General features: G+C 51.4%; 1 protein-coding gene across 2 annotated transcripts; it reads right to left on the reverse strand.

The window, feature by feature from the left end:
* Positions 1-312: 312 nt before the first annotated feature.
* On the reverse strand, positions 313-18,430 carry PEF1 (penta-EF-hand domain containing 1). Of its 2 annotated transcripts, none has more exons than XM_047793006.1 (5): positions 18,352-18,430; positions 7,956-8,271; positions 3,534-3,689; positions 2,919-3,062; positions 313-1,276 (listed from the first exon to the last, which is right to left on the reverse strand). In XM_047793006.1, the coding sequence occupies exons 1-5, from the start codon at positions 18,373-18,375 to the stop codon at positions 1,047-1,049; spliced, it is 870 nt and encodes a 289-aa protein (XP_047648962.1). In that variant the 5' UTR covers positions 18,376-18,430; the 3' UTR covers positions 313-1,046. The 2 variants fall into 2 exon arrangements, with proteins under 2 accessions (XP_047648962.1, XP_047648964.1); XM_047793008.1 differs by lacking the exon at positions 18,352-18,430 and adding an exon at positions 8,707-8,731.
* Positions 18,431-20,327: the final 1,897 nt, after the last annotated feature.

The following is a 20,327-nucleotide window of genomic DNA, read 5'->3' on the forward strand; positions in this document are numbered from 1 at the left end:
TGGCAAACAGCATGTACTTAGATATTCACTGAATCAAAGAATGGATGAGTGTACGAACCTGTAACTGGTAAGGTGTGGTGGAAAATGTGGAACTCTGGAGTTCTTTTGTTTTTTTCTTCCTAGGGCTGAATCTGAGGCATATGGAAGTTCCTGGGCCGGGGTCACATCAGAGCTGCAGCTGCAGGCCTGTGCTGCAGTTTGTGGCAACGCTGGATCCTTAACCCACTGAGCAAGGCCAGGATTCCAACGTGCATCCTCACAGAGACAACATTGGGTCCTTAACCCATTAAGACACAACAGGAGCTCCACACGCCAGAGTTTTATTCTTTTATTGAAGCTTACAGTTTCACTGAACTTTTGGCCCCGAATGAAAAAAACACAAATTTTAAAAAAAAGCATTGGCAGTGGGGGTGGTAGCTTGTCCCCTGGGGACTGAAGCCAAGCAGAGGGGTCCACGCTGCAGAGGGGTAGCCTAGCCAAAGAGGCCCAGAGAACAGACTGCCTGAGCTCCCTGAGCGGGCACAGCCCCCAGGCAGCTAGGAGTCAACACCCACGGACCTGTGGGAGTGGAATCCGAGCCACTGGTCCCATGGGCAAATCTCTCACCCCTAGTCGGATTCCACTTTGGAGAAACGAGGTTCATCTGGCAGCAGAGGAGAGGGACGCAGGTGCTAATGGTACGAGGCCGATGACCACTTACCACTGGCATCAGGGCACAGAAAGGAAAGCTAGCGGCTGGAGCCAGCTGACTGGACACTAATTCTGCTGCAATGACCAGCATCTCCTGCACCACTTCAATGCTCAGGGCTGTAAGGACATTCAACTTCCAGTCCTCTCCTAGGTCAGGCCCATACCTGTGTGGCCTCAGCCTACTATTTGGTGGCTAAGATGAAGGACTCTCTGCCCTCTTTGGGAACAGTGCTGCATCAGGCAAGGGAGAATTTTTTCTGGGAGGGGCAAGAAAAGAAGCGAGGCCTACATGCTTCTCCCACCCTGGGAGCCAGGAAAGGACCCCTGGTGCACTCCCCACTCCACAGATGGCCTGGTCATAGCATCCGAGAGGCTGTCATGGTGACGAAGTCCTCGAAGCTGAGCCGAATGTTGCCCTGCACAGCGGTGTCCTTCTCCCGGAAGGCCTCGGTCAGCACCTGCAGCTGGGTGCACACCTGGATGAAGCGATCGAGCTGCATGGCGGGATTGGCGGAGCGCGGGCAGTAGCGGGAAACCAGCAGCTGGGTGAACTGGGGGCTGAGGTTGTAGCCCATCTGGGACAGAGCTGGAGAGGAGGGCACACAGAGCAGACCCAAGAGCCTGTTGTGAGTGCTGCCATCAACCAGCTCCAGGGGGCACAGCAGTGCAGGAACTTCAAGGCGACTGGCCCCAAAGCAGAAACAGGACAGACGTCCCAAGGGCTGTCCAAGACAGCAGGAGCACAGCGGGGGCTCTGCCTGGATGCTCCCCTTAGCTGGAAGGCCTCTATCCCTCTTTCTCAAAATCTCTATTACTGTCTGTTCAATTAGGGGCCCGAGGGTCCCAGAATGACCCCGGTCTGTCCATGCTCCTCTCTGACTTGTATTACAGACGGAAGCCTGAGTCCCCTCAGGCCCCGCTGCCCAGGGCGGGCACTAGAGGCAGCTCAGCATAGAGGCTACACGGGCCTGCTCTGGAGTCAAGACAGCCCCTTGGCAAGCTGCTTATTAACCCTGCTTATCCTCATCATATCAGCTCTAAAACAGGGATAATATTTATCTTGTAGGTTCTAGTAAGGATTAAAGGAGGCGATCATGCAAAGCACTTGGCCTAGCGCCTGGCACCTAAGAGGCACTCAGTTAAGTGTTATTTATTAAAAGTAATAAAATCATCATCATCTCCCCAGGCGAGGCTGCTCCCCCATCCCTCCACCTGGGTGCTTCCTTCTTCCTCTATCATCTACCAGCTCAGACTAAAATGTCAGCGCCCCTTCGCTCTGTGGCCCTTGGGCAAGTTACCTAGACTAAGCCTCAGTTGTCTCATCTGTAAAAGGGTAATAATAAGAGATCCTTCATCTAAGGGTGGGGAACAAGAATTAGTAGCTATCACAGAGGGAGAGCAAGTGATGTAACATCTCTTGTATGTAACAAGCACCTATGAAGAGCGCTTATTACAATGCCTGGCCACAGCAGGCATTCAATAAATAACAGCTTTCTCGTGATAATAATATCCCCTTAACCAATATCCATCACCACATCAGCACCTGACAACAGAGGGGGTCTCCCCCCGCCTGACTTAGTCTGACCCAAATCCACCACCAGGGCAAGGGGCTGGGCTCTCTGGGAAGCCCTTTCTCCCTCTCATGTGGCAAAGCTCCCTGCCTGGTTCTCATCAGGTTCTCATCACCCACTAACTACCCATCCTCTAAAGTCAGAATTGGAACCAGACCTGGAGCTGTGGCCTCAGGTCATCTTATCCAACTTCAACTTTTAGAGTGGTCTGGGTCCCAGAGCTGGGAAGACACTGCATTCTAGCAGAGCTGTAGCAACAGAGGCCATCTTTCTGAGCCCCTCTGCAGGGCTCTTTCCATTCTGCACGCGAGGAGCTAGAGAGGAAAGAGCCACACAAGCCATACATACAGGTCTCAAAGTTCCCTGGGATGCTGAGTATCCATGTGCAAGGCTCCCTGCTGGCTGGGCCTGTCTCACCTCATGCTGCCCGGAATCCCATCACCAGAGTCCAGCTCTGATCCTGGAGCCAGGCGTTCCGGGCTCCCTGCCCAGCCAGGCCACAGAAGGGGTGGGGAGTGGGCCCGTGCTGAGGGCAGCACTCCCAGTGCAGTGGGATTATCTGGTAGTCAGAGCCAGAGAGAACCCCTTGCTCCGTCTCAGGGAGTAGAGAGAAAGCTCCAGCTCTGCCTGTGCACCGAGGCCCTGCCAGGCCCTCACCTTGCTGCAGCTCTGTGTAGCTAATGGAGCCTGAGTGGTCCCGGTCATACTGCTGGAAGAGGTTCTTCCACTGCTGGATGAATTTCCACAGGGCCGAGAAGCCGTAGACGTCGATGCGGCCTGTCTTGGTCTTGTCAAACAGGTCTTGGGGAGAAGGGAAAAAAGGCTTCAGGACTAAGGGCCAAGGGTCCTCAGGTACCATGGAGGCAGCCTTCTCCCCAGGCTGGAGCAGGAGTCGCCACAGAATCACAGGCTGAGGCCCAGACGCCGCTCCTGACACCCGCCCCCCCCCCATCAAGTACCACAGCAGCCCCTCCCCTGCCAGAACCACATCTCCACCACCGGCTTGGCAGCTGACCCCTCCATGCCATCTCCTACCAGGCCAGGGGGGCCCATCCTGCAGAACGAGAAACTGAGCTGGTCTACGACTCAGCAAGGTCTAGAACTTGAGAAAAGACCTAAGGAAAAGAGCTCTCGATCTAAGGGATCTCACCTTGAACCCAGCTTCCTGCCTGAAGGAAAGCATTCTCCTCAGAATGGCCTCCCACCCGCCTTCCATCAGACAGGAGGGGGCTCTGCCCCAGCTCGAGCCCTCGGGGAAAGGCTACGACTCACTTATCATCATGAGGCACGTCTCGTCGTTGAATGAGGACCAGTTGGAGTTGACCAGGGCCTGCTTCAGCTCCTTGATGGAGATGTAGCCACTGTGATCAGAGTCCACCGACTGGAACCAGGAGTAAGCCTCGGGGTCCACATTGGGAGGGGCTCCACCTGCAGGAAGGGGTGCCAACCAGGGCCATCAGACCCAAGTCTCAGGACCAATCTGCAGAGACGCTGGGAAGGGCCAGCCTTGGTGCCTCCCTGGAGACAGGCTTTCCTTACCCAGAGAGCCTCACAAATCTGCCTACCCCCCCACCCCCGTCTTCCATCAAGACCACACCCTGACTCTAATGGAAGAGGACCTTCTGTGTAAACTCACGAGGATCTGTGGTTGATTTCTCCTCCACGAAGCCTGAAGGAGCTCCAGTCACTTCTGTATTCGATTTTAAGTTTCTAAGGAATAGGGACTTGTCTGGCAGGTTAAGAATGCTCTGAAAGGGGGATTATCTCTTCCCCACAGACTAGGGACCCAAAACTATCTGCTGAGCACCTAACATGCACAGCCCAGAGACAGGTACGAGAGTCCCAGCAGCAGGGAGCTCTCTGGGCTGGGCACCAGGTCCAATGCATCTCTGCCTGGGCTCTGACTGGCACAGGGATGATGGCATGTTCTATCCCGAGCTGGCTGAGTGTGGGTGGCCACGGAGCCCCATCTCTCTTCCCTCCCTGTCACCTCTGATGCGCGTCCCCATCTCCAGACCTCTCGAGGACATCTCTGACACCTCCTCATCCCAGAGATCCAAAGAGCTACCCAAAGCTGGCAGCACCACACACTGGTATCAACCCCACCCTGTTCCTACTGCTCCTGCCCCGATTCTGACACCCCTCATCTGGCTTATGAACAACCGCCGATTCCTAATCAAATCATCCTCAAAGCAACTCTCTAACACCGGGCATTTGCTGCTGAGTAATCTTAGTAAAATTCCACTCTTTTCTCACCAATTTCCCCCCACCTCAACTCAAAGCTCTTCAAAGGCTCCCCACTGCCTATAAAATAAAGTCCAGCATCCCTAAAGCAGCATTCCAGTCCCCCTGCAATGCGGTCTACCCCCATCTACCTGTCACGCTGCCCCCACTGTGCTCCAGCCTAGATGCAGCAGGATGCTCGCTCCTACCCAGACGTGCACAGCCCCCTGCAGAGCCTTTACTCCCCAGGTTCTCTCCCTTCTCCCTCAGCTCTGTGCATCCACCCTTCAAAACCCAAATAAAATGCTCTTCCTTCCCTAAAGCCTTCCCTTGCCTTCCATCCCTTTGCAGGCCTCCTCTTCTCTCCTTTGCACTCCGCCTCTCGAAGGCCCTGATCACCCCACAGTGTACACATTTTTTCCTGCTCCCTCAAGGTTAGACTTGGAGCAACATGTGGGCAAGATCCCAGCCTAACTCAGCTCTGCATCCCCAGGGCCAGCATGGAGGCAGACACAGAAAGGAGAGGAGCTCTGTTCGGCTAGAGTGGGCCTCTCAGTTCAAGTCCCGGCTCTCCCATGTGTGACCCTGGCTAAGTTACTTAAGTTCTCTGGGTTTCAGTTTTCTCAACTGTGAAAGGAGGACACAACATCATCTACTTCATAAGGTTACTGTCAAGATATAATTAATATATGAAAAACCCTAGATCAGCACCTGGCACCATCCAAGTCCTATATAACTGCTCATTATTTGTGTGGTTGTCATGGTTCAAACAGCTTTGTGTGTCTCGGAGCTCTGTCTGTACATCAGAAGAGGGAAGAAAAGCTCATGAGTTTGGAAAGACATGCCAGGTGGGCTGAGGGCGAGGGGAGAGAGGGTGTGCAGATGAGAGCAGAGCACAGAAGACTGTCTTGGGAAAAGCCAGAGTTACTACGTTTTGGTAACCCTGCTGAGTTGGCCGGCCACAAAAAGGACTCCTTCGCATAAGGGCATATCAGAGACATGGCGAAATCACTGCCCGAAGGTGAGGCTGGAAGGAAACAGGTTTGCCTGAGGGATTAGTCTGACCTCGCTGGAAGATCCAAGCAGGCCCCATCCTCCTTCCTAAAGAGCTAATACGCCATAGGGGAGGGGAGGCCACAGCCACAGGGCGGGAGAGTCTCTGTAACAGGTGGTCTGTGCAGTCAGCATAGACGAGCTCAGGCTCTGGAAGCAAAGAGCTCTGATCCTTACTAGCCTGTGTGACCCTAGAGAAACTGTTTCATTTTCTGAGCACTGCGTTCTCCCTTTCTAAAATGGACCTACTTCCCAGGCTGCTGTGATGATTAAATGAAATTAACAGCAAAATAAAGTTTTTGCAAAGGGCCTGGAACATGTGCAGTCACCTAATCCCAGAGGAAGGGCTATTTAAACTGGGTCTGGAAGGATGATAAAGAGTTGCAGCGATGGGGAGAAGACAAAGCGTGTGGCAAAGGCACAATGTGTCTGAGGTACTCTGGCAGTGGTGGCGGGGGGGCGGGGGGGGGGGTGGGGGGGGGTGGGGGGGGGTCTCTGGTTGACCAGAGGGTGGGGCAACAGCAGGTGAGGAGCTGGGAAGGCCCTTAGGGAGTCGAGTGCCCTTAGGAACCTTCCTGCAGGCAGTGGGCACCATTATGGTCAAGCCTCTTGTATAGCGTGGTGCTCAATGTTTAGATCCTGGATCCAGTGGGGCTAAGGCGGGGCCCCCAGGTCACTGCAATGCAGGTGAAATATGGATCATGCTCTAGGAAGCAGGGCTCTAGGGGCTCACTGGCAGCACTGGTGAGGAAGTGGCCAGGCCAGAGGCAGCTGCAGAGGCTGAGCAGCTAAGAGTCTGAGGCATATTTCCCCTCTCCCCCACAGCCCCAGAGATTAGCTCTGGCCTCAGGCCCCGGAGGGATAAGCCTCCCAGCCAGGGGCTCCTTTCCCTGAAGTGACCTCACGCAGGCTCAGAAACAGGATTTTAAAAGGAGGAGAAAATCTACCAGGAAGCTACTGAGCTGAAAGCAAACAACCAGCAGCTCCGGCTCTGACAAGATAAATGCCACCGACTCAGAGTGTTCAGAAGCCCCAAGGTCTGAGCCTCTCCCTCGGCCACCTGCGGGGTATATATGCTAAGATGCCGCAGCTTCCCAGCAGCACCTTCCCTGGAGGCCCTTCAGGGGCGCCAGAGTGATTCCAGCTGCCTCACTGCTGCTGTGGTCTCCTGGAAACAAGCATTCTGCAGAGAGGCTGACTGGACAAGTTTGAGAGGGTTCGGGGGTCTGGGCACTTACCTTCCCTGACCCCCAGCTCCCCGCCCCCATCCAAGACCACTCAGAAACTTTCACTGAGCCTGAAGCCCCCGCCTAAGATCCCCTGCTTCTACTGAGTTGCCAAGCCCCCTCCCCAGCCCCCAGCCCACCCAGTGCCTCACCTTTACGTCTCTGCTCTTTATTCTTCTCCTGTCTTATCCCATCACTCTCCTGCCTGCCTTGGCATCTCTCAGGGGTACAACCCTTGCTGCATCTGCTGTCGCATTAAATGCCGAATACTCTGTTGAGTTTGCCCCAGACGCGTCCTCTCACAGAACACGGTTCACTGAGCCTCTCCCGCTCGCCAGACCCTGTGCCTGGTGTTTACCTGCACCTTCCCATCTAATCCTTATTAAAAATCTTGTGAGGTAGTCGCATTTACCTATTTTACAGATGTGAACACTGAGGCTTAAAGAGATGAAGCAGTGTGGTCAAGTCAGTAAGTGGTCTGATCTCAAAAGCCCAAGCTTGCAACCACTATGCCATCTCGCCTTTCTTCGTACAGCACTCAGTGTCCCTGAAATGGGGTGTCTTCCTATGGCAGATGGTAGTGTTGTCTCCAACTTGCCTGCTAGCCCAGCCCCTGCCCCGCTTCCCTACAAGAACATGGCGCATCCTCTCCACTGCCGTGGCTTGCACAGTCCCCTCCAAGGAGAGGAGTATCCATCCCCACCCTACAGATGTCAGGCTTGCAAGAGGATGTGGTTTGGCCAATAGATGGAGGGGAAGAGATACAAAGTACTTCAGAGCAGAAGCTTTAGGAGGCCTCGTGCCTTCCTGCCAGCGCTCCTGCCCCTTTCTGTCCGCCCCAAGAACAGCATATCCCAAACAGGAGCTGCTCCTCCAGCCTGGATCCTGGAAAGAAAAGACACATGGAGCACAGCCTCAGCTCCAAGCCCACAGCTGCCCACACATAAGCAAGAGTAAATAAGTGCAAGCGAGCAACAGAAATGAATGCCGTTGTAAGCCAAAGAGACTTTGGAGTTGCTGTTACCATAGTAAAACTGACAGACTTCTCATTCTGCTAATGCGAGCTAAGCTAGAGGCAAGAGGCTACGGTGCCAGAGCCCAGGCTGCCTGCACGGCCACAGGAAAGGCAGGGAAGGGCCCTGGGTAACTCAGAACAAGATCGGAGGCACCTGCAGCCAAGATCCCTACTTACCTGGAGGAGGTCCCTGTCCGTAAGGGCCGGGATGCTGGGCACCATAGGAACTTGGAGGTGGCTGACCATAGGGGCCCCCTGGGGCCGCACCACCATATGGTCCTCCTGGAGTGCCAGAGGGGAGTCCCCCAGGGCTGGGGTGTCCATAGGGTCCTCCACCAGCTGGTGGTCCGTAAGGCCCTCCAGGGGCAGGACCTCCTCCATATCCGCCTCCAGGGGGTACCCCACTACCATACTGCCCTCCACCATGGGGGGGTCCGGGGTAGTAGCTACCAGGAGGGGCTCCGGGCGCTTGTCCTCCGGCTCCTGGACAGCCCTGCAAGAAGAGCAAGAGGTCAGTCAGAAGACAGGGCCAGAAAGTAGCCATGGTTATAAAGCACTGCCACTGCCTTCCTTTTAACGGAACCTACAGGCTGGCCTGGAATTATGATCTCATTGCTCAGATGGGGAACCGGAGGCTTCTAAAGGAGACACAACTTACCCAAGGTCTCATTGCCAATGACCTGCAGAGGTAAGGCTGAAACCCTTCTGGCTACCCTTTCCTCCACACTGAGGGGCTCCATAAGGGCTGGGATCATGTCTGGCTTGCCACTTTACCCCCAGTCCCCTGTGCAGAATGGATGCTCAGTAAATATTTATTGCATGAGTGAGCAGTCAAATGACTCAAACTGAATTCAAAATCCTCGCCCCGTGGTACCCCCATCTTTATCTGCAAATGTGATCTCCATCACACCCCCCTGACCATCCTCACCATATCACAAACGGTGTATCCTTAGCACGGATTCATCCGCAGCATGTCTTCCTTACCCTACTCTAGCTTATGAAGCAAAAACATTTCCCCAGCTTCCTCAGGGCCCTGTAAGACAGGCGGACAAGACGCTATTCCCTAGGGCAATACAGGACAGTGGTGAAGGGTGAGAAAAAAACCAGTTCAAGTTTGGGTTCCGCTACTCACTGCTACTAACGGGTCTAACGACTTACCCTCTTTGAGCCTTTGCTCTAATAGTGCCTGTCGACCTCCAGGTTAGTATGTGAATGAAATGAGGCCAGTCACGTAAAGGGGTCTGACACAGGCCCTAGCGCAAAGTAAGCACTCAGTACGCATTAACTATTAGCAGCAGCACTTGTCTACGGAGAAGGAAAATCAAGTCCAGAAAAATCATCCTAAAACCGTGTGGAGGGGCTGGCTGCTGAGCCCAGGCCATGTGTACAGTGGAGAATACCCGGGAGAACTCCCTCTCTTGTCTGTGTCCCCACTAGCCAGGGACCCCTGCGGCTCAGGGTGTTCGGCTCCATCTCCCTAAATGGCCAGCAGAAGGCCCAGCAGAGCACAACCCCAGTACATCTGCAGGCAGGCTGAGCTCTAGGGCCCAGCTGGGCCCAGCTCTGGGGATTGGGAGGATGGTACCATCTAGACATGTTCTAGATGAACCTGTGAGGCACACCAGTGCCCTAGCCAGTGAGAGACTGGACTCTTTCTCCCTTTGTTTTGGCTGCACCTGTGGCACGTGGAAGTTCCTAGACTGGAGAGCAAATGAACATCACAGCAGCGTCCACGCTGCTGCAGTGACAACTCCCGATCGCTAACCCACGGCACTACAAGGGAACTCCTGAACTTTCTCTTTGTGTCTCATAGCTTCCAAAACAGTTACCCTCAAGGCTAAGGGCAGATTCACACTTCACTTAAAGAGGGTCTGCTTGCACAAGAGAGGCTTCTTGAGAGAGGGTGGGAAGCAGGCCCTCCCACCTTCCTCACGCAGCATCATGGGAGCTCTTCTGCCCTGGAAGCTGCCACAGCTAGGAGATAGACTCCTTCATAGGTAACTAAGTCACAAGCAAACTTCAATTTAAAACTCCACTGTCGGGACTTCCCAACTAGGAACCAGGCGGTATTGCAGGTTTGATCCCTGGCCTTGCTCAGTGGGTTCAGGATCTGGCGTTGCCGTGAGCTGTGGTGTAGGTTGCAGATGAGGCTTGGATCTGGCATTGCTGTGGCTGTGGCGTAGGCCGGCGGCTACAGCTCCAATTAGACCCCTAGCCTGGGACCCTCCATATGTGGTAGGTGTGGCCCTAAAAGGACAAAAAGACAAAAATAAATAAATAAATAAATAAATAAATAAAACTCCACTCTCATTAGCTGAGTTCATGACTGTGGGCCAGCAGCTTAACCTGTCGAAGCCTGTTTCCTCACAAGCAAAATACAACAACCCCCTCCTCACTGGATTGCTTTGCAGATTACAAGAAATGAATATAGCAGAATTTTGTTAGTTTAAACCTTTAGATAAATAAAAATTTAAAAACAGATCAGAGAAAGCTGCTCTGGTTGAAGGTGAGCGTTTCAGAGCCCTAACCGTGTGGGGCCCCTTCCTTGCTAGACGGTGAGGGCGCTCTGCGGAGCCTCCCCAGTGATTCAAAAGTCAGTAGGAGCAGTGTCTGCTGTGGTGCAGTGGGTTAAGAACCTGGCATTGTCTCTGAGGCAGCTCGGGTTCAATCCCTGGCCTACCACAGAGGGTTAAGGGATCCGGTTGTGGTGTAGGTCGCAGCTGTGGCTTGGATTCAGTCTCTGGCCCGGGAATGTCCATGCACCACAGGTATGGCCATTAGAAAAAGAAAAAAAAAAAAGCATGAGGAACTAGGCGTTTAGGAGGAGTCCCCTGGCAGCCTAGCAGTTAGGGATCCAGTGCTGTCACTGCTGTGGCGCAGGTTTGATCCCTGGCCTGGGAACTTCTGCATATGGCAAGTGTGGCCAAAAAACAGGGGAAAAAAAAGGGGGGGGGGGGAATAAGTATTTAAAATGGACATATAAACTACGTACCATGGGACCACGAAGGAGGTGAAATCAGGGAGAGTTTCCACAAGAAGGCAGTATTTGGATTAGAACTTAATAAAGGGAGAGGGAGAGGCGTGATGGGAGGGAGCCTGGGGCACCTCTTCAGTCTAACCCCTTCAGTTTCAGGCCAGGTGAGGGGAAGGGACTTGCTCAAGTGATGCTGAGTTGGAGGCAGTGGCAGAGTTAGACCACTCCCCAGACCCCAGTCCAGTGACCCCCACCACCTGCTACTACAGTGCTCTTTCCCTAAGCGATAGGGCACAGGACCCCAGGGCAGGAGAGAAGAGGGGATGGGGACTCTGCAGGGCCTGGGCACACACAAAGGACAGGCTGGACCCCAGGCCAGGAAGCAGCTGCTCCACAAGAAGTCCTGTGAGCAAAGCCATAGTTCCTGAAGTTCCTGGCTTCGGGTGCGGGTAGAGCAGCCTTCCTGAGAAACACCCCCACACCAGCCAAGCTGGTGCTGCCAGGCAGGCCTTCTGACAGCGGCGCTATCCCAGTCCAGGGGTCGGGTGCAGCCTGGCGGCAGCAGCTAAGCCCTTTCCTTTCTGCCCTGCATTAAAGCCCTCATCTGTACAGTTTACAAAGTACTTTCACATACACACAAACCCTACTGGCAAAATCCTGCCAACGATTCTTTAACGGAAAAAAAAAGAAAGTATTAGTAGGCCTATTTTCAGATGAAGAAACTGAGGGGCACAACTGTTAAAAGACTTCATTCACTCAGCAAGCATTTACAGAGCAACAATATTGTGTCAGGCTCTGTGCTGGGCAGGGAGCAATGGGCATAAAACTAAGCAGGGCCTGGCCTTGATAATTATGATAGTCTGATAATTATGGCCAGATAATTATGATACAGTCTGATCGATGTTATCAGAAAAGTCTACTTAAATGCTATCAAAAAAGGTTTGGGCAGAGGAATTGGTTCTGTCTGTCAAAGGATAAATGAGCCATGGAATGAACAAATGCAGGTAGGGGGTCAAGGAAGGCTTCCTGGAGGAGGCAGGTGTACTATCGGAGCTGGCATCAAAGGATGCACAGCCGGTCTCCAAAAGGAAGGCAGTAAAGGACATTCCAGATAGAAGGGAAAAGACAGGGGCACAGACTTATGAGCGAGCACAAGGTGGTCAGGGAGCAGGCTCAAAGGCAGGAGGGCACACAGTGTGAACTCAGAAGGGCAGGCTCCGTGTGTACTCCTTGTCCAGTCACCTCTCCTGCTGCAGTCCACTGAGCTGGTGGGTAACTGCGGCTTAGAGCAATTTCTGTCACACAACAGTGAGCTCCCCGGGGGCAGACACTGGGCCTCATTCATCATGGGACCCCAGGGTCCAGCACACTGCCTGGCACCTGCAGGCCTCCACAAAAATGTTAGCAAATGAATATCACTCTAAAGATGTGGAGCTTTTTGCTGGGGGAAACAACACCATACAAGGGTGTCCAACAGGGAAGGAATGTGATCAGAGCCTTGTTTAGAGAACTAAGTGGCAGCGGCAGCGGCAGCGGTGTGGAGGATGAGCTGGCGGGGGAGGCGGTAGCCCAGGTGCTGGACAGGCAGGGCATGAACCAGACAGCAGACTTGGAGAGACCGGGATGGATTCCGAAGCTATTTCAGAGATAGACTAGACATGACTTGGCAACTAATTAGGTTAGGGAAGCGATGGAGGGGGCAGTGAGGGAAGTGTTCAGAATGACTCAGGTTTCTAGCTTGCACCAGAAGATGAAGAAAGTGAAAGCACCAGAAGCCAGGCTGGGAGCACAGTTCCCAGCATCACTGAGTTGTTAGCAAAGGTCTGGACCAGAATCCTGACTCCATGCTCTTGTATACTGCTCCATGCCATGCTGCTCACCCTTTAAGAGCTTTTCCAAAGGCATTTCATGCTGATAAATACAAGACTGTTTAAAAAAAAAAAAAGAGTTCAGTAATCATGGGTTTCCAAAATATCGCAGAAACCTAATCCTAGGTCTTTACAAACATTTGATAAATTTGGGTGGGTGGAAGGGCAATTAACATTTTACTAAGGCCGTCTTTGATTCTCAGTCCTATGAGTGCTACGATTCCCATTTTATAGGTAAGAGAATTAAGATGCAGAGTTGAATCATGTGCCTGTGATGAACCAGACTCCAAACAGGGTCTGCATGACTCCACCACTCTACCCTCTTCTTCAAGTTCATTCAGTAAATGAAGGGGCGTCTACCATGTGACTTGCCAGGGACCATCCTAAATGCATGTGTCAAACCCGACAGACTTCTACAGTGGGCAGGGTTGATGTGGGAAGGACTGGATTAGATGATCTTTCAGAGTTTTCAAGCCCAGAAATCAGGGAAACTCAGAAGAATCTTACTCTGTTTTCACCTTAGCACCCAGATCCAATTCGAGAGCCACAGTATTTAAGAGATCCCAAAGATCTCCCAGCCCAACCTCGCAGGGGATGATGGACTCTCTATAGCACCATCCGGAATCTCTGCTTTCCTCCAAGTGGTGGGGAGCTCACTCATTCCCAAATGGTCTACTCAGAAAGTCCTACACTTCCATCTTTTCTTCTTTCTTCCTTTTTTTTTTTTTTTGGTCTTTTTTAGGGCCACGCCCTCGGCATATGGAAGTTCCCAGGCTAGGGGTCAAATTGGAGCTACAGCTGCTGGCCTACACCACAGCCACAGCAACACTGGATCCAAGCCATGTCTGAAACCTATACCACAGCTCACATCTACACCGGATCCTTAACCTACTGAGTGGGGCCAGGGATGGAACCTGCATCCTCATGGATACTAGTCGGGTTTGCTACCACTGAGCCACAAGGGGACTCCAGAAGCTCCTACATTTTCTTTTGGCTCTGAGGGCTCAGTCGTCTACCCCCAAGACCCCTGGGAGGCTCAGAGGTGTCAAGGGTTGGTCCACGGCGAGTTCTGATGGGGAAGAGTAGTCTGTGTTGCAATGACAAGCCTGTTGGTTCAGAGCTACCCCCCAGCCCACTGGAGGAGGACAGAGCCCATGCTAAGGGGTTAAACAATCACAAGACGACAGGAGTGGCTTGTGCCAGCAGACCCTCCTAAAATATTTAAAGGCCAGAACCCTGCAGTCAGTAAACAGTGAGCCAAGAACTGTCCCAAGACTTCAATTACCACCTCTCCGCTGACACTCGCTGATACTTTCTCTCCAGCTCCATCTCTCCTGAGCCACAGGCCCTCATACCCAACAACCTTCCAGACCTTCCCTCCGAATCTCCTCCTCCTCCTCCATGTTCCCATCGCAGTGAAGGGAAACCCTGGTGCCTTTGTGGACACCTTTTCATTCTTCCCCTCCGTGACCTCAATTAGGCACCAAGTTTTCTCAATTCTACCTCCCAGCTCCATGTTCACCGCATCACTGCTCTGGCTCACCTAGACTTCTTCAATAGCTTTGAAACTAGTCTCCCTGCCTCGTCTATCCTGCTTCAACCCATCCTCACAGTGCCCCATGGTCACAGCCCCAAAGCACGAATGTGAGAACACTCTTCAGGGGCTCCATCCTTTAGGGTGAAGTCCACACTCAAAAAGGCACACAGGCCCTTTAAGATCTGGTCCTTACCTACCTTTCTGGTTTCATTTCTTACCCTTCCCCCTCTCGCTTCACTACAACTACACTCATCTCCTTAAATTCTTCCAAAACACAGCTTTCTCACTTGCTTCCTGGTCTTTGTGAATACCATTCCTTCTGCTAGAATACCGGCCTTTCTTCACCCAGCTAACTCTTAATGGAGATTCTGTTTTTGGCTTAAATGTCACCTCCATTAAGAAGCCTTCCTCCCACCCAAGACTCAGTTAAGTACCCCTCCTGTCCTGGCCTGACACTTAGTCCCATTTTATACATATGACACTGATTCTACAACTTACATATCTACATTACTCTTCCGCTTGGAATGTTAACTATATGTCCAAATGCCATACCAAGCCCTTTACATGGATTATCTCATTTAATCTTTACAGTAACCCTTGAAGTAGGTACTCTTATGACCCATTTTTAAAAAGACTCAGACTTCTGTAAGAAATTTCTGCAAGAAAATGGCAGAGCAGGTATTTGAAGCCAAATCTCTCTGGCTGCAAAAAACCAGGCTCTCAGGCACTGAAATCCATCAGGCTGGCTCCCCCACAGGACCAAAGGGTCCTTGAGTTCTACTCCTCCAACACCTAGTCTATGCTTGAGGACCCTGGGGCAGAAGGCAGCAGAAAATTACAGGAGTGCTGACTCCTAACAGTAGGCTGGAATCCTCTAGGACTAGGTACTGGGTGGAAGGGAAGTGATGCTGACTAAGCCTATGGCTGCTTTCAAACAATCCACTTCCTTTCTTGGAACACAGTGGACCAGGAATTGGATAGGAGGACAAAGGTACAATGAGGGTGTGTGTGTGTGTGGGGGGGGATGTTTCTTCTTCTACTCAAGACACATTTCTCTCGGTACTCCTTTTCAGTATTTCACTGAGCATGAGCCCAGGCTGCATGGCATGGTAATAGCAATCACAGTAGCAAGAGCTAGGCCACCCCACATGGGCAAGCACTGTGTATCAGCAATGTGCCAGGCTCCTTACAAGCCTTATCATCTTCTTTTATTTCATCTTTTTAGCCCTATGAGGTATTATTCCTTCCTTTTTGCATGTGAGTTAACTGAGGCTCAGAGCCCTTAGATGATCTATTCAAGGGTGTATAACTATCAAATAGCAGAATTAGGATTCTAGCCCAGTTCTGTCTGTCTAATCTGAAAGTTCATGTTCTAAATTTCTATGCTGCTGCTTCTAGGATGCATACAAATTACCTCCAAAAGCTTATTAAAATGTAGACGCTTGGCTCCTTTCTGGGTGCACAACAGGTCTGAGGTAGAACCCCCAAATGTGGTGTTTTTAAACAACCTCCTAGGCGATTTTGATGCAGGCCATGCACTGAGAAACAAAGCACCATGGCAATGTCCTCCCAAACAATGTTCCCTACATTGTCACCAAAAAATGACGAGACTTGGGGTTCCTGTCTGGGAGCAGCAGAAATGAATCCGACTAGGAACCATGAGGTTGTGGGTTCAATCCCTGGCCTCTTTCAGTGGGTTAAGCATCTGGTGTTGCCGTGAGCTGTGGTGAAGGTCACAGACACAGCTCAGATCTGGCATTGCTATGGCTGTGGCGTAGGCCAGCACCTATAGCTCCAATTAGACCCTAGCCTGAGAACCTCCATATGCTGAGGGTGCAGCCCTAAAAAGCAAAAAAAAAAAAAAAAAAAAAAAGGATGAGACTTAAAAGGGCCGGGGCGTTCCCTAGTGACTAGTGGTTAAGGATTCACTGCTATGGCTCAGGTTGGAGCCCTAGCCCCAGAACTTTTGTTAGTCTAGCCAAAACAAAAAAAAACGGGGGTGGCTTCCATGGTTAAAAAATTTTAAGAAACACTGTATGTTCTATCCCTCTCTGCCAGATTTACGTCTATTAACAAATTAAGAATTCTGAGATGCTCTGTGGTGAACAAACTTATTAAGCTGTTTTACCTAATACCGAAGAATTTCCCAAACTTATTTTACCACAGAATACTCCTCTACCAGCAGTACTTCTTAACATCTCACAAGACTCAGCAAATGGAACTCGGCTTGGGAAACACTGCTAGGTTATACTTCTTCTGACCCCAGCCCATGCTGGCTTCTCTATTTCCCACCACTGCTGGGAATGCGATGAAAGGAGCCCTAAGTTCTAGCACTGGCCTCGCCCCCTGCCCCACTTGCTAATGTGTGACCTTAGGCAAGTCACTTAACTTTTGGGGGCTCAGCTATAAATTGGGGGAATAATCCTTGCCAGATTGCTTTCAGGGCCTTCATGATTTGAGATCATGGATGTCCAAACACTGTGTGCAAAAACCGTACAGGGCTGCACTCTCTAAGACAGTTCTTGCCACATCTCTTGGTATGTGATTATACTTAGTCCAGCATTTAGTAATAACCCATGTGACCTCATTTTCCAATTGTGCCTTCCTGGTTTTTTTGTTTTTTTTTTTGTCTTTTTGCTATTTCTTGGGCTGCTCCCATGGCATATGGAGGTTCCCAGGCTAGGGGTTGAATCGGAGCTGTAGCTGCCGGCCTACACCAGAGCCACAGCAACACGGGATCCGAGCCGCATCTGCAACCTACACCACAGCTCACGGCAACGCCGGATCGTTAACCCACTGAGCAAGTGCAGGGACCGAACCCGCAACCTCATGGTTCCTAGTCGGATTCGTTAACCACTGCGCCACGACGGGAACTCCGCCTTCCTGGGTTTTATTTCCTAAAATAGCATGATCTTGGGTAACTCAGGAGCCCCCTCTGAGCTTCATTTCCCTCCTTTTAAAATGAAGGGACTCTTTGAGTTCTGTTGTGGCTCAGCAGTTAATGAACCTGACTAGCATCCATGAGGATGAAGGTTTGATCCCTGGCCTCTCTCAGTGGGTTAAGGACCCAGCGTTGTTGAGCTGTGGTGCAGGTCCCAGACGCGGACCAGATCCAACATGGATGGCTGTGGCTGTGGTGTAGGCCAGTGCCTGTAGCTCTGATTCGACCCCTAGCCTGGGACCTTCCATGTGCCACGGGTACAGCCCTAAACAGACTGAAAAATAAATAAATAAATAAAATGAAGAGACTCTTTTGAGGGTCCTCCCAACACTGACCTTCTAGGAATCTAATAAAAATCAAAATACTAAAAGGTAACACCTATTACACTCTTAGTAGTACCAAATGCTTTACAAGCATCATTTCATTATTCTTCATAACAGCTCTATGAAGTAGACCTTATTATTTGGCCCTGTTTTACAGAGGAGGAAACTTTAGCTCAAAAAGGCAAAGTACTCTGCTCAAAGACTCAAAACTATTTAAGGGATGGAGCCAAGGTGTGAATCTTCCTCTGACTCCAAACCTCACTTCATCACTCTAACACTCTTGTCATCCACCAACGGATTCTGGCCACAGAATCACCTTGCTGTAGTGTTCTTGGCAGGATCAAGATGGGCTGGCAAGTAGGTAAGAGGCATTTGCTGACAGCCCTGGGTTCTGCTACCTAACTCCCTGGTGACTAAATTCCATGTCCTCTCTGGGTTTCACTTTTCCCGTGTGTCAAATGTGCAGGTACTGGACTAAGCAGTCAAACAAGCTCATTCGTACTAAAACCTACTAAACCACAGTTTCTCCTGATTATTCAGAGAATAACCAGTACGTCAGGGGTGTATTTTAATCTGACGCCCCAAAGGATACCGACAGAACCAGTGCTCTGAACGTTCCGGTGACGTTGATGACCCCGCCCGGAGCCCCAGAAGGAGCGCAGGCCAAGCGCAGCCTGACTCCGTGGGGTCTAGGAGCCCCAAATCTTCGCGTGCACGACGTCACAGGGGGCGCGACACGACCTCCCCAACGTGCAGTCCTGCATGACGTGAACCAGGTGCGACTGACCATCTCGTTTCCCTTCTCTCCTGCGCGACATCGCCCCCTGCGTGGGAAAAGCGCGGAGGATGCAGGGAGAAAGCGAAGCTGGGGGTCCTGGCCAGGACTTGGCGAGACTTCTACCTATATTCGCCCACCTCTTACACACTCACCTGCCCGTATGGATAGCTGGCCATGGCGACTCTGACGTCACACGTCGGCGGGGGGCGGGGCTTCCTAGTCTCAAACCCACCTCCTCCTGGGCCTGGGGGTGTGCCCTATTCTGATTGGATGTACCTGACTATCAATCCTGGGCGCAAAGGTCGACGGAAGTGACGCTAGAGGGAGGTGGTCAGGTGCCTCCCAAGGAGATCGGAGGAGCTGAGGCCCCTGTGTCAGTTTCCGGAAATCATGTTTCCTGTACTGGCGCAGTTGTTCTTAAATTTTCTGCCCTAGAGTAGGCCCCAGAACTGGTCAGACCCACGTATTTAGAGAGAAATTTAGGTGGAGTGTTACAGTGGTGGCCATGTTTTAACCTGGCAGATGGGACGCATGGTAGTGGCGTAGTTGCTGTCGTCACTCCAAGTTTTCCCCGGAGAAAGGCCTGGGCGGTTGCCGTGGCAACAGGGAACAGACCCAAGCTTCCAGGGAAGGCTAGAGGCTACAGGCGATGATAAGTACTTCGTTCTAATGTCAAGACACCACGTGCCAGTTAGTAGCTTTGGAGTGGGATCTATGGTATTTGGTGAGGCTATTCCAAAGCGTCAGAGTGAGGGAAATTAGATCTAGGGCCTCTTCTTTGATAAGTGGGGAGCTGAGGTCCGGAGAAGCAGCAGTGACTTGTCCTAGTCACTGTGGGTTAGAGGCAGAGCGTAGCCTAGAACTGGGGTCAATGGATGCCCCATTGCTCATCAGGGAAGTCTTGACTCGTCTCGAAGGTAGATAAAGTTCTAGTTACTAAGTGACCTCATAGTCATGTACTTGCCTCTTGGTGGTTCAGGCATTCCACCTTTTTGCATGCTTATTTGACTAATTTGTTAGTTCTTCCATGTAGACACAGATTGCGTCTGGTTTTGCTTGTCATAATATCCACAGGGCCTCTCTCTCTCTCTATATATATATATATTTTTTTTTTTTTTTGTCTTTTTGCTATTTCTTTGGGCCGCTCCCGCGGCATATGGAGGTTCCCAGGCTAGGGGTCGAATCGAAGCTGTAGCCGCCAGCCTACGCCAGAGCCACAGCAACACGGGATCCGAGCCGCATCTGCAACCTACACCACAGCTCACGGCAACGCCGGATCCTTAACCCACTGAGCAAGGGCAGGGACCGAACCCGCAACCTCGTGGTTCCTAGTCGGATTCGTTAACCACTGCGCCACGATGGGAACTCCAATATATTTTTTAAAAATAAATTCATTAATAGTGTTACAAGGTGTTGTCCATTCCAGCCCGTCTATCTAACTATCTAGCCAGGCACTTTCCAGAATTACAGTGCTGATCATGCTACTAGCCCACTGGAAAGTCTGCAATGGTTCCTCTACCTGCCCAGCCCCTTCATTATGGCACCGCAGGCCCTTCACAGTCTGGCCCAACCTCACCTTTGCAGTCTTATCCAATAGCCACTGACTGCTGTGCTGTACTGCTATGTTCAGTTCTACCACCCAGCCCGCTTTCTCTGAAATGGGGATCTTGATTTTACCACTTTCTAACTTCATGACCTTGGGCAAGTTAATTAACTTCTGAGTCTTAGTTTCCTCAGCTGTCAGAAACCAATATGTAAAGAGATCTGAAAAATGAGCTTATGGTACCTGCTTATGCCCAGACTTACTTTCACAGGACGAGCAGCCCTCCCATCTCCAGTCCTTCAAAGCTCAGTTCCAATCCCATCCTCCACCTAATCCTCCCACATTCCCCCTAGCTCCAGAATTAGTCACTCTCTTGCCTGCCTCCCTTTGCAGTTGGTACTGTGACTGTGCTATATTCTAGCCTATCTTGTATAAGAGTTCTCTTTGATATTTTCCCCAACATTCCTCTCCTTTATCTCAGAAAATTCACCCATCTCTCAGGCCAGAAACTAGGATCATTCTTGTGGGGCTTCTATTTCTATGCAAGCTCTCCCACCTCTGTGTGCTCTAGTTCAAAAGCTTCGG

Source organism: Phacochoerus africanus, chromosome 8 (genome assembly GCF_016906955.1).
Source record: "Phacochoerus africanus isolate WHEZ1 chromosome 8, ROS_Pafr_v1, whole genome shotgun sequence".
Classification (NCBI taxonomy): Eukaryota; Metazoa; Chordata; class Mammalia; order Artiodactyla; family Suidae; genus Phacochoerus; species Phacochoerus africanus.